The 13,461-nt window shown below is 44.1% G+C and overlaps 1 protein-coding gene across 2 annotated transcripts in view; it reads left to right on the forward strand.

The window, feature by feature from the left end:
* The window catches only part of GFM2 (GTP dependent ribosome recycling factor mitochondrial 2), a 261,831-nt gene that overhangs the window by 233,198 nt on the left and 15,172 nt on the right, over nt 1-13,461 (forward strand). Inside the window, exons 19-20 of one of the 2 annotated variants that reach the window (XM_069223861.1) lie at nt 5,076-5,191; nt 10,257-10,439. In XM_069223861.1, coding sequence (XP_069079962.1) covers nt 5,076-5,191; nt 10,257-10,439 — 299 coding nt within the window. Of the gene's footprint in view, nt 1-5,075; nt 5,197-10,256; nt 10,440-13,461 lie in introns of those variants that run through there. The other variant, XM_069223870.1, reaches the window with a different exon arrangement.

Below are 13,461 nucleotides of genomic sequence, written 5' to 3' on the forward strand. Positions count from 1 at the left end.
TCTATTGTTATATTGTATGAAAAACATTTGATACAGACATTCTCTGCTTATGTAGACTGAATAAAATGTTGCTCACAGGTTTATGATATGTTAATCTAAGATTGACTGTGTCTTTGTGAGAACAAGTAGTTGACAGTATAACAGGTGGCATAATCGTGGGTTTAATTATTATGTGCATTGCAATATTATAAATTAATTGACCACAGTGGACGAATTAGAACACACATGGAAATCTACGACTTTTGTAACTCTCTATTTTTGTTAGTCCCCAAATAGTTGGAAATCTGTCTATTCTTAAAGCTAAATATACAACTCTTAGATTTCTGAATTTTATTTAAAAACAATTGCGAATCAAGCTTTTTAGCTTTAAAAAGCATTGCATGCCTATGTTGAGCGATACTGGGATGGCAGCATTATTTGTAGATACATGGATTGGCCTAGACTTGAACAAGCCAGCTTAAGTAGCCTTTGAGTTCTGTCTTGGTTAAGAGATTCAAGATAATCAACGGGGTCCAGATTAAAGGTTCCTGTTTGCAGATGAAATTCTGTGATGGAAGAAGGTCACAGTCAACAAGAAGATAGCAATTTGCCAAGAATTCAGGTTGTGCCAGTTGTGACAAGGTGATAGTCTGGTCTGTAGGAAAGCTAAGTAAACTCTCACAAAGCCACAAGCTTCCCATACCTATCAAGTGCAGCTAATCACCCAATAAGGTATCCAGGCACTTGCAGGTCCCGGAGGCTTATTCGAACAACCAGGTCTTGAGGACCATTTGAATTTCCGCAAGTGAGGTCATGTTCCAGAGGTGCGTGGGGAGGCTGTTCCAGGGTTTTGCTGCAATGTGAGAGAAGGAGCTTCCTCCACTTCTGCTTCAGTAGATGCAGGGAGTATGAGCAAGTGAAAGGGGGGGCAGAGCGTAGTTTTTTCAACGGTTGGTGGAAGTTCAGGCAGTGGTTAATGTACGTGGGTCCTTGGTTGTATAGAGCCTTCTGTGCGGGGGTCAGCAGCTTGAATTGGCATCTCTTCTGTACTGGGAGCCAGTTGGGTTGCCTAAGGTGAGCTGTGATATGGGTTCATCGGGGAAGGCAGAGGATGAGTTTTGGCCACAGCGTTGTGTATGGTCTGAAGTCTCTGTAGGAAGTGTGTGGCGAACTCTACATAGAGTATGTTGCCGCAGCCCAGTCGACTGGTGATGTTGGTCTGTGTCATAATGCGTCTCAGGTGTAGAGGTAGCCACTTGAAGATCTTACATAGCATGCTCAAAGTGAGGAAGCAGGCGGAGGAGACAGCATTGATCTGTGAGTTCATGGTGAGCTTGTTGTCGATGATTCCAAGGATGGCCACCATGAGTCTTTTCATGTGTTGCTGCTGTTAGAAAGATCAGTACTTCCGTCTTGTCTGTGTTCAGCTGCAGCCAGTTGTTCATCATCCAGTCAACGATGCTTGTCATCCACCTGTGGAAGTTGGTTCTGGTGGTGGAGGGGCCGTCGGTGAGTGAGAGGATGAGTTGGGTGTCATTTGCATTAGTAATAATGTTGAGACCGTGGAATCCGACGATGTTGGCCATCGGGGTCATATATGCATTGAAGAACGTGGGGCTAAGGCATTAGCCCTGTGTTACACCACAGATGATCTCCTTGGGTTCGGAGGTGGAAAGTGGGGGGGGGGGGGGTGGATCCTCTGGTTTCTTCTGTTGAGAAAGGAGGTGATCCACCTGAGCATGTTCCTTTGGATACCAATGTGCTGGAGTCTTTTGATCAAATTCTGATGGGATACTGTATCGAAGGCTGCTGGGAGGTCATGGAGGATCAAAGCTGCTGTTTCTTCTCGGTCCAGAACAGTTCAGATATCGTTGCTAGCTGTGATCGGGTCAGTTAAGGTGCTATGATTGCTGCGGATGCCAGATTCAGAAGGTGTTGAGTAGCTTGTTTTGCTCCAGGTATGTCATGAGCTGCTTGTTGATGATCTTTTCCAGTACCTTCGCTGGGAATGGGATCAGGGACCTTGGCTGGTAGTTTTTGGGTTCACTGGGGTCGGTGGAGGGTTTTTTGAGTAGTGGTCTAACTTCGGTGTGTTTCCAGGTGTCGGGAAATGTTGCGGTGGTGATAGAGATTTTAAGAAGGGTGGTGAGAGCTCCTGGCTGAGCCTTTGGTTTCTAAGGTTGGACATGTGGTGCAGGCATAGGTCTGTTGGAGTTCCAACGTAGATGGATTTCATAGTGGAGGTGATGTCCTGGGTGGAGAGGTTGTTCCTAGTGGTCAGTGTGTGGTTCCTATTGGTTACTGTGATGGTGTATCTGTGGAGGAAGTCTGTAGGTGTGGGTTGGGGGTTTGAAGGTTCTGTATATGGTTGCAATCTTGTTGTGGAAGAAGTGGGCAAGGTTGTCGCGCAGCTCCTGTGAAGGTGTGATGTTGTTTTTGCTGTCAGCTGGGTTGGAGAATTCCTTAACAATCTTGAAAAGTTCCTTGGTGGTGTTGGTGCTGGTTTCGATGTGTGCGTCAAGGCAGGTCTTCTTTTTTTTTTTGCCCTCAGCAAGCGGTGATAGAGGTTAAGGGGTGTTTTGAAGGCTGCTCTGTTGGAGGTGTCCTTGCTGGCACGCCATCTCCTCTCCAGCTGTTTGCTGTCTCGTCTCACTGTTCTGCGTTCTTGAGTGTACGAGCTGGCCTTACTGGTGGATTTACTCTGGGTGTTGCTCTTGATGGGGACAATTCTGTCAGCACAATTGATGACCCAGGCATTGAAGGTTTTTACTCCCTGTTTGAGTTTGGTGGCAGTAGGAGGGCTGGAGGTGTTGAGGATGTCTGTCTAGCTGGTCTCTGAGATTTTGTTCCACCTCTGATGTGTGGCCCTGGTCATCTTGGGAGTGGAGGTGCAGAAGCTGGAGATGCTGAAGTGGATGATGGAGTTATCGGTCCATGTGAGTTCTGTGACATGGCTGTGTTTGACACATTGCTGGAGGTGAAAATGGGGTCCAGCATGTGTCCTGTGGTGTGTAGGGTCTTGGACTATCTGGGTCACACTGAAGCTGCTCATACTGTTGAGGAGGTGTTCAGTGTTGTTGTCGATGTGAAAATTTAGGCCGCCGAGGAAGATGTAGTCCTTAGAGCCTATTGCTAAGGCTGCAATGAAGTCTGCAATGGTGTTGCAGAAGCTGGAGCGTGGGCCTAGGGGTTGGTATGCGAGGGTACCTGTGATGGTTGTTTTTTCATCGATGTGGAGCTTGAAGTTGAGATGTTCCCTGGGGGTGGTGGTGTTGTCGGTGGAGGTGCACTGTATGGTCTCTTTGTTGTTCATGGCTGTTCCTCCTCCCGGCTTGTTGGTGCGATCCTGGTGAGTGATTTTATATCCATCGGGGATCACTGCGGCAATGTCTGGGGCAGATGTGGGGTCGAGCCAGGTCTCTTGATAGGAAGACTGTCGGGTGCGAAGGTGGTGGTGAGGCCCCATAATTGGGTGGAATGCATGCATGGTGAGTGTGTGTTGAGAAGGGCGCATGCGGGTTGGTGTTTTTGTTCCAATGGTGTCTATGGTGTGTTCGGGGTGAGGCTGGTGTGTGTGCTGTGACAGGTGAAGTGGCATTGGGTACAGGTGACTTGTCCTAACGTGGAGCATGGGTCGACGTGTTCCTGCTGCGGCGTGCATTCAGTAGGTCCTGGGGTGGGCGAGGCTATGGTTGGCAGGAAGAATGGAGAGTGGGAAAACCTGGTCAGAGAAAGCCTAGGCGTGAAACCCCAGGCAGCTGGATGTCACTGCATCAGTCTAGAACAAGCAGGAACTGTAAGCCACAGGCAAGTGGCACGCTAGGTGTCAAGGTGCCTACTAATGTGGTCATACTGAGTCCTGCATTAAATAGGCCCTAGGGTGGGAGGGCTCCTGTTGGTGGGAAGAATGGTGAGTCGGAAAACCTGATTGGGAAAACCGCAGTGAGAAAACCCAGGCAGCTGCAGGGTCACCGGATCAGACTGGAACAAGCAGGAACGTACTCCAGGTCAGCGAGGATGAGACTTAAGTTTGTGGAAAAGTGTAGTTGAGTAAGAAGGGCAGGACAGAGCACACTGCTGAGGTGGATGTGAAGGAAGAGCTAAAAATTCAGGGCCCTATTTAAGCCAATGGCGGGTGTCTCAGTGACAGGAACGAAGGTCCTGACCTCTGACACTTTGATGGAAGACTGTTTGCTGTATTTAGAGAACCCCCTCCTGGCAGCGATACGTCTGCTGTGAAGGAAAGTTCCTCTAAGGGGGCTCCCTTCACAGGAGTGAAGTTTGCTGAATTGGCATCATATTTCAAAAACCTGCTCGACAAATTGTTTTTGTTCAAAGAAAAGAATGTGCCAGAATGAGAGCTTGCTTTCTTTGAGAAAAAAGTATACCCTGATATGCAGGGATCTTTTGCCCTGCACATGGGAGCCATTTAACAATTTATCTGCTAATTTTTGCAATCTCTTATATGACAGGCACAAGGAGGGAAACAGTGACAGTAGTCCTGTCCTAAAAGGGTGGAATGGTTGTCATTGTTGCCCAGCAGCCCTGTGGCAGATAAGCCATTAGGTCAGGGGTTACTGCCTGCATAGGCTCCATGGATGGTAACAAAGCAGTTCAACTAAGTAGAAGACCTGCAAGTTTTACAAGGTGAAGAATTCATTGGTATAGAGCATTTTGCCTGCTCTTCCAGACCCTTAGTCTGTTGGGAGTGGGAGTACACATCAGCATATCCTTTGTCACCTTGACAGGCCTCTGCAGACACCTACTTGCCTACCCTTTTGTTTTGCCTTCAAAACTAAAAAACCCTCTAGAACATAAATAACATTAAGATCACCAAAACGTTCTGCTTCTAACTGAAGTAAATGGGGTTTAAAATTGAAAGTGGCCCTATTAAGGTGGTTAAGCTATATTTCACATAGCACAGCATTTGTTAACTAATCCTTTTGTTTTGGGTAGGTGATCCATCATCTGTGTTATTTGGATTATCTTTAAGCTTCAAGGTGTTTACTGTGTTACTACTGCGTTGCTGTGACGGGGTGATTCATAACTTCAGGTTTCTAAATTAGTGTTTGTTTTCTGTCACTCTCCCTTTCTAGGGCCGCTTATTGGGTTCCCACTTCAAAATGTGGCAGTGACACTGCATTCCGTGGCCATGCACCCAGGCACCTCTATGACAATGGTCTCTGCTTGTGTTTCACGCTGCATGCAAAAGGTAAGGTATGTAATTTAACAGCCCTAGTCCTACGTCTGTTATATGTCAGTGAAACACATTTCAAGATGTAGGGGTGTGGCCAAATGCTTAAGGTATGCCGTCTTGCCGTCATAACTGTGGGTAAAACTTGAAAGCCACTTTTAAAGCTTCAATGGTTGTCCCCGAAGACATCATAAAGTAATATATTATGATTTGCTCAAACGTCTTTGTACTTGGAGGACTGACCCCCTTTAGCATAGTTTCAAAACTAATAATTCTTCTCTGCAGTGACTCATATTTTTAGATCAGTGTGAGGACAACGGTAGCTTTCCGCTTTTTTTCAGTCATGCAAAAAATTTACCTGGAGTGGGGCTTTGAGTCTATCCTCGTCAGCCGTTGCTTTTGGAATGTGTTATTCACTTTTTAGGTCAGCCCCATCCTACATCCTTTTCACTGGTGCACCTGGCATTTGAGTTCCTCTCTGCTCGTGCTTCCATTATAAAACCACAGAGAACACTACAGGTCGCAGCCTCCAGTGCAGTATTCACTAGTTTGTCTGTACCTGAGGATGTTGCAGTAGCAACCTCAGGGTGATGCGGGAACTGTACTCGGTCTCCATTTAGGTACGAGACAGCTGCAATCAGCTGTACTCTAAGTGGAAGTCTGTGCATCATTTACTAAGGGGCATATCGTCAAGAAGTTGTGTTATATTCTGGAAGGATTGATTTTAGTGTTTTTTGGAAGCCATATATTTAAAGTAAACCGAGGCACCTGAGCACACCCAGTGTTCCCAACTTTGTAACATGGGGGAAGCGTCTCTTCATTCGTGGCTGGTGAGGCACTGTGCATAGCTCTGCCTCCTTACCCCAGATGCGTTATCCCCAATGCCAATGCTCGGTCTTGTTGAGCAGGGCCATTCAAAGAGGTTAAGCATCTTTACGTATACAGCACTACATATGCCTTGGTGAGGCGATCAGCTGGTTTGCCTTCCTCAATCTAAAAGTCTTCTAAAATAACAGAGAGGATTTTATCCATCCTTAAATGTGACATATGATTGATTTCTTGAGCTCAGAGTTTAAGATCAGCTGATAGTTCATCTTGAAGTTTTTCATTTTGGAAGATTACTGTAAACACCTCCACTTTTGTCTACTTTTAAACCGAATTCCTGGAAGATGCATGTGTTACTTTTGCTAGAATTAATGTAGACAAATGGAAATCAAGGAGAGGTTGCTGTCTCTATGGATTTGTAGTGTACAGTTTAGCTTAGCCTGAAGTTAATACTTTGAAGCCAAGAGTCAAACTGCTGCACCGATCAATCTTATTGGCGTTTATTTCAGATAAAAAAAATCCATAATGCATATCATTATTAAAACAGTATTGCTAGAATGAAACAATTAAAACAATGTAGAAAAAGTAAAAGAACATTGAGGTGTATAGGAAATGGTAACAATTACATTTCATGATTCCAGAGAAAGCGTATTTACTGCAAAATGCAGCAATGGATTATTAAAGTGTTTAATGCGAGTATGGAAGATAGCCACAAAAAAGGTAAACTTGCAACAAAGGAAATATAATAGAGCCCCTTGTTTAGTCCAGCTTACAATTTAATATGACTCTAAGTAATCTTAAATCATGGGGCCCATTTGATATAGCTACAGCGAATGTTTCAGGCTAGCAGTAAAATCTCGAAATTGTTTCATTCAAGTGTGTCTTGGATTTACAGATTAAATGTGTCAAAATGTGTCAACATTTGCAACAGCTAACGTCTCTGCAGTATGCTATACATGGAATAAAGTGTACAAAACCAAACCCATAAGCCCAAAAATGGAACATGGGTAATATTCTAGAAACAAACAATTGGTTCTGTGGACTTCTTTTCTCTAATAATAAAGTGCTTTTCTGCCACATTCCAATCAATACTCGACTTTTATTCTCAACATAGACATAGGCCCTCATTATTTACATGGCGGGATGCCCCGCCACCAACTGTCCCATCGGTCGGCATCCTGTCAAATAATGACACACGGTGCCTCACCATGCTGGCAGTCGTTGGTCAGGGTGGATGCTGCTCCACCCTCACCGCCACGTCACTCCCTACAACGCCACGCCTATAATGAAGCAGTTATAGGCGTGGCGGTGTATGGAGAGGCGGCGATGGTGGCGTAGCAGCATCCAGGGAGACCGTTCCCACCTGGAGCAGCGCAACGGAAAAGGTACGTGCTGTCAGAGAGGGATGGGGAGAGGGGGATGGGGGTGTGCGTGGGTGTCTGGGGGAGGGGGGGAATGTGCGTCTGAGTGTATGTATGCATGTCCGTGAATGGGTGAATGGGGATGTGGGGGTTTGGAGGGCCTGTATGTAGGGGTGGAGGGTGGTGAGGGTCGGGGCGGGGGGAGGACCTGCATGGGGTTTTGGGGAAGGAGGGTTGGGGGATCGATTTTCGGGGGGTGGGGGCTGTTATATGGGCTTGGGGGGTGGGTAGGGATTGTGGAAAGGGGGGAGAGGCCAGGTATGTCACATACAGGTGACAGGAATGGTTATTCCCGTCACCCGTATGCTTTCCGTCAGGGATTACCTGGCTGGGTAACTCGCCAGGGAATCCCTGGCGGAAATGAGATCGTAACTGAATGCCTGTCCTGCCTTCACCGCCAGGCCGAATGTGCTCACAGTCGGCCTGGCGGTGGACTGTGGCCTCGTGGTGGGTGGTAGTGAACTGGCTGCTTTGCAGCCAGTTCACTAATATGTTCAGAATATGGCGGTCTAGACCGCCATGCCGTGGGGGGTAATGACCGCCATGTTCATAATGAGGGCCATATTCCATTATATACAATTAAAATAGAGCAGACGGTGCAGTGCTCATTGTACAATGGTGTGCAAAATTAAAACGTGATAAATCTGTACATGTTCTGGATGTCAAACACGTTTTTCTCTACACAACAGTAACGAGGTGTGAGTTCCCTAATTACAGTCTCCAATTTCTTTAGGTTAACAGACAATCCCAGTCAGAAAAGTCGACTTTTATCAGCGTCTTCTGTTCAGGACAAAAAAATACCATCTGGCACAATACATACCTCTCCGCAGTGTGAATCATGCATGCGGAGGGGTGGTAATTGCTAGTAGATCAGTCTTCCCTAGCTATTCACATCAATCCAACAGGGAAATCAATTCCCCCCAAGCAACTTGTCAGTTTCCGAGGTTGACAGCAGACGAGCAAAAGTACGCCTAGGATAACCTGTCTGTTCTATGGTTGCTAAAAATCGCAATGTCATCCCAGTTCCTACAGTCCGATTTTATAACCTGAGACATTTCTCTAGTAATCAGTTTGAGGGATAATCCCAAAAATCTCAAGAACGATTGACACCAAAATATCAAATACATTGAATTAATTTGAGTTTAACACCTCCTCTCAAAATCAGTACATCTTGTACGGGCATCTCTATAGGACTAAGCCTTCCTTGCCCAAATTCATGCACATTATAGAAGTGGCCTTGACCTTAACTGGACTACTGGGCCGATGTTTTTAAAGCCCTTTTCCATTTCTAAAGTGATATTGGGTGTACTCTGCGACAGAAACCAAAGATCTTTAAAAATGTGTGTTTCTGTGTTCATGAATGGGGCAACATTAATAAGCCTCCGAATTTTAGACGTGTAACCAACAGCAGATTGAGCTTCTGCCTTGTATACTTCAAATGCCAGATATATATCTATTCCACTCAATGTGTTTGGCAAAATGTACTGTGGCTTCTGCACGCTATATCAGTAATGTGTTACTTTTAGAGTGCTGTTTGGTTTAAGATGCCAACGTGATTACCAAGTAATCCCCCTGTTACAAAGGATGCTTGACATGGTACAGTTTGTTCTTGAATTACTTGTCTAGGTTAATTGCTATACATTAGGTCTTTATTGTTTTCATTGATAGACCACTAAGCTGTGAAAACCTGTCAAGTTGTTTTTTTTGCATTCTCAGGGGTGTTCAAGACACTTTTAATATGTAATTTACGAATAACAAGGCTACGATTTTTAGACCTCCCAGAGTTGGTGTGTTGCTAGTACAAATCTCAAGAAAAGCCACACCTCGGTTGGTATGCTGTGTAAGCAATGGGACCAGAGTACAACCCTACCATGAACCCAGGCTTGCAGAGAAAGGATTTGTGGGCCCATCGCACATCCCCATCTGATCTTGGTATAGTAGCTGTCATGTAAACAAATTTGCAGATTGAGAAGCTGCCTGGGAACACCCTTCAGTTTACCGGAGTTCTATAATGGATACTCTGGGAAGTTATAAAAGGCGGACTTCCGATTTACAAAGACCGCATACAGAGATTCGTCTCTCGCAATTGTGTACTTCTCTACCATGTACTGTGTTTATAATTACGAGCAGTACCGGGGAAACTATTAGCTTCTCAGTCCTCTTTGAATCATCTTGGTAAGCCCACACTTTTGCTGTGGAAACTAATGTTTTCGTTAATTATTCTACCAGTGTTCATTCCTGCTAGAATCAGACATTAGAGAAGAAAACATGACTGGCAGGCATCCAACCTCCAAGAGGATCATCTGGCTGAAAACTGCACTAGAAGCTCCGTTGGTGGATTATTAGACATTCACCAAATTTCTACATTCAGGCAGATGAGTTCCTTAAGACAGAATGCACCAGTACTTTGCAGATGGCATTCTTCCACACACCAAGCAATAACTTCAAAGGTGGGGAAAAGACATCATACTCAGTAAGACTTTCATGAGCCATCCCAACTTCAACATCTACCGATCATCCTTGAAACCTCCCTCTAGTTTAATAAATGCCTCATCTATCAATGTTAAGTAACATTATGCACAGGTACACCTTGGGTAGCTCCAGTTTCTGTATGCACAATGAGATTCTGGGAGTATTCATAACATTTAGAAACATACTCGTACCCTGTGGTGGGAAGGGTTTTCTATAATGACACAATCACTGCAAAAGAAATCCATGTATTACTTTATAGAATCACTGTTAAGATCCATATATATAGCCATACAGCGTTATACACCAGTAGATATTTGTGACTGTCAAAGTACTGTCAACTAATCTATTTATGTGTTTGTTCTTAGGCACTGAAGAAAGCTGAAAAACAAGTGTTGGAGCCCCTGATGAGCCTTGAAATTACTGTCAGTGAGCAATTAATCAGTTCAGTACTGGCTGACCTTGCACGAAGAAGGGGAAACATTCAGGAAATACAAAGCCGTAAAGATAACAAAGTTGTGGTTGTGTCTGTTCCACTGGCAGAACTGATGGTAGGTGAATACATTATTCCTTTTTAGGGTCTGTTGTAATCTCTCTTTGGGCTTTTAACCATGCCCATGTCACGCCTGTCACTTTCATTGGTTTGTGAGCTTGAATTTAAAATCCACTTCATTTAATTAGTGAAAGGCATGCATACGTCATGCCTTTTTCCGGTGTTTAGTCCTCCTCGAGCGCACCGGCCAACTACTGAAAACATATGAGTCTCCATGTTTTTAGCCTGGTTTCTGCACTACTTTATCTTGTTATTTTCCAATTTATGTGGCAAGAAAAGTCCTGTTAGGAGTTTACAACTCTAACAGCTCTAACTCAAGCAAATGCGAGACCCGTTGCATTGCAAATGCTTGTTAGGTTTGGTGTTAGCCAAGACCTTTTGATTTTACTTAAATGTGTATTATATTCTTACATATAGGGATTTTCAGACAACTCTTCATCCATTGGTCTGTTGTCGTCATTCATATTTTGCTTTCCCCCACTACAGCATATAGCATTGGGCAGTGGGTCAACCTGCTGGTTAACTTCAGTTTGAGTGACTGCATTTTGCTCTCTCACAAGAAGCACATCCACACACAAGATAGTTCCCTTCAGTGCCAGTGTTTCTGTTTTTACTTTATATTTACTTCAGTGTTGCTGTTGTGTTTAGAACCGGATGTGATAGTAGGATGCTTCTGAAGCACATTCCATCTTTACCAGATTCTATCTCCAGCCAGTGCTATTGTAAATTCCTTTTGGAGTGTATTACTTTTCCTGCCTGCTGCTATTTCTTTCCTTCTCTTATCTTGTCCTTCCTTCTTTCTTTCCTTTCATTCTTTCTTTCTCAATTCTTTTTCATTGCTGCCTTTTCTTTACTTTTCTTTTTTACCTTTCTTGTGTCCTTCTCTCCCTTTCCCTTTCTTTACTTCCTTCCTTCTTTTCTTTCATTCTTTATTTCTTTCCGATTTTTTCTTCCCGTCTTTCCTCCTCTCATCCTCCTCATCATTATTTATTGCGTTTTTCTTCCCCTCTTTCTCTTTTTTACTCTTTCATTCTCTTTCTTTCTTGTTTCCTCCTTTGTTTCTTACCTTTTCTTACCTTTTGTTTGTTTCTTTATTTCCTTCTCTTGTTCTTTCCTTTTCTTTCTATTGTGCTTTCCTTCTTTTCCATTCTTACCTTCTTTCTTTTTGTCGCTCTTCTTTTGTTCTTTCATTTATTCTTTCATTCTTTATTTCTTGAAGGCAAGAGGCTTGCAGCCGGTGTCAGACTCATTGACTTTTTTAGGTCTGTTTTAGCCAAGACTTTTTGATTTTACTAAAATTATGTGTATAACATAGTTACTTATAGGTTTCAGCCAGACTTTTCTTCCACTGATTCCAGCATGCATTAAGGTACAATGTATTACCTTGCTTTAGCGATTGGCTGACTTCCCTACGAGTGATGACTTACCACAGTATCAAAAGGATCATATCCACTCACAAAATAAAAGGCCTGTTCTTCTAAATTTGGTAAAATGAAACGCTTCACTAACGCCTAACATGAGTGCAGTGACTTCACTGAAGCAAAAAAGGTTCTAGGACAGTCAGCAGTAATGTAGATTTATTTAAGGTTTTAACACAAGCACAGTTTGATAGTGAAAGGCTATCATCCCTTAGGTAGAAAGCACATGTTCGCCACCTGCTGCCATTGCCATAGCATTAGCACACCACCGACAGCTGCAAGGCAGGCTTATTCTTCCTGCAGTTAAACACTGACACGGGTGGTGAAGCACGGGCTGCACCAATGCAGCCTACACTCACATACAGGCACAGTGCAATCAGCAGCACTGCAAGATTTCATCACACAAATAACAGGAACCGTACAAGCAACAGTAGGCAGGATAAGACACACAGTACTATACAGACAGAAGACCTGCACTAGTTTCTTATACTCCCACAGCCTTATCAGCTGCAGTGCAGGCGTCCATCACCTGCGCACACAAGAATAAAATACTTTTTCTTAGGCTACTGCATTATGGGATGGAGGCAGTTTACCTGTGCCCAGAATTATTATTTTTTTAAAGTGGGCATCCCCTGACTCCCAAGCGCATGTGGTGTTGGCAGGAACGGTGGATTAAAAAAAAACAATAATTTTCATAGCGGGATTCACAGGTGTTCATGAACATGGAAACCCAGACTGGGTTAAAAAAAAAAAAAAAGTCCCCCCCACAGTTTGCAAACTCCAGAATGTTTTTTTTTTTTTAAAGCAATTATACTCAGAAAAAGGGACCCCGCCCTATGTTAGTTGCAGGTCCTGTTGCATGCAGCAGAAGACCATGTGCAGCCTATGCACCTCCAAAGAAGTCTTGTTGCCACACAAGAAATACGCTGTCTCACAAAAAAATAAATAAATAAGAACCTTCACATTATCCCCTTCGAATAAGGATGGAATACACAATCCTCTTGTGCTTGCCGTTCTGGTAATGTTTTTTTAAGAATACCACCGCCTGCTCCAATTAGACCACTGACATAATTGCACTGTTCTTCAGCTCCTGACGACTTCAAAAATCACCCCTTGTGACCTGACCTTGGTTTTACCCTTTTACATTTTCTTGTCCAGGCCTTGGGCATGCTTCTCAGTCTGTTCAGCCCTCCCTCTCAACACTTCCAAGCCACCCTCCATTAGAGAAACTTTAAGATGAATAGCATTTGTGGGGATCATGTCTCATAGTAGGTCATGAACTACAAGTCCCCGAGTAGGAGCAAAATGCCTGGCAAATAGGTAATTTTTATCCTTGGTGCTTTTATGTTTGCACTACATCACAAGCATGCCGAGGTACCACAAAACGTCACAAGGTGAGGTTCTTAGGCACTCCTAGAGGACGCCTTCACATGCTATTGCCTATAAAATGCAGCTGTGATCATAAACCAGGTGCGTAAAAGTGGGCCAACTGGTCTAGGCTTCACTCCTGTATTCCCAACTAGATACATTTCCCAGCTCTTTGCTACACCACTCCAAACTAGACTCAGTAGGTGTGGCCCCAGCAATGTCCATTCCTTTGCA

The sequence above is a fragment of the Pleurodeles waltl genome, chromosome 1_1 (assembly GCF_031143425.1).
Source record: "Pleurodeles waltl isolate 20211129_DDA chromosome 1_1, aPleWal1.hap1.20221129, whole genome shotgun sequence".
In the NCBI taxonomy this organism is placed as follows: domain Eukaryota; kingdom Metazoa; phylum Chordata; class Amphibia; order Caudata; family Salamandridae; genus Pleurodeles; species Pleurodeles waltl.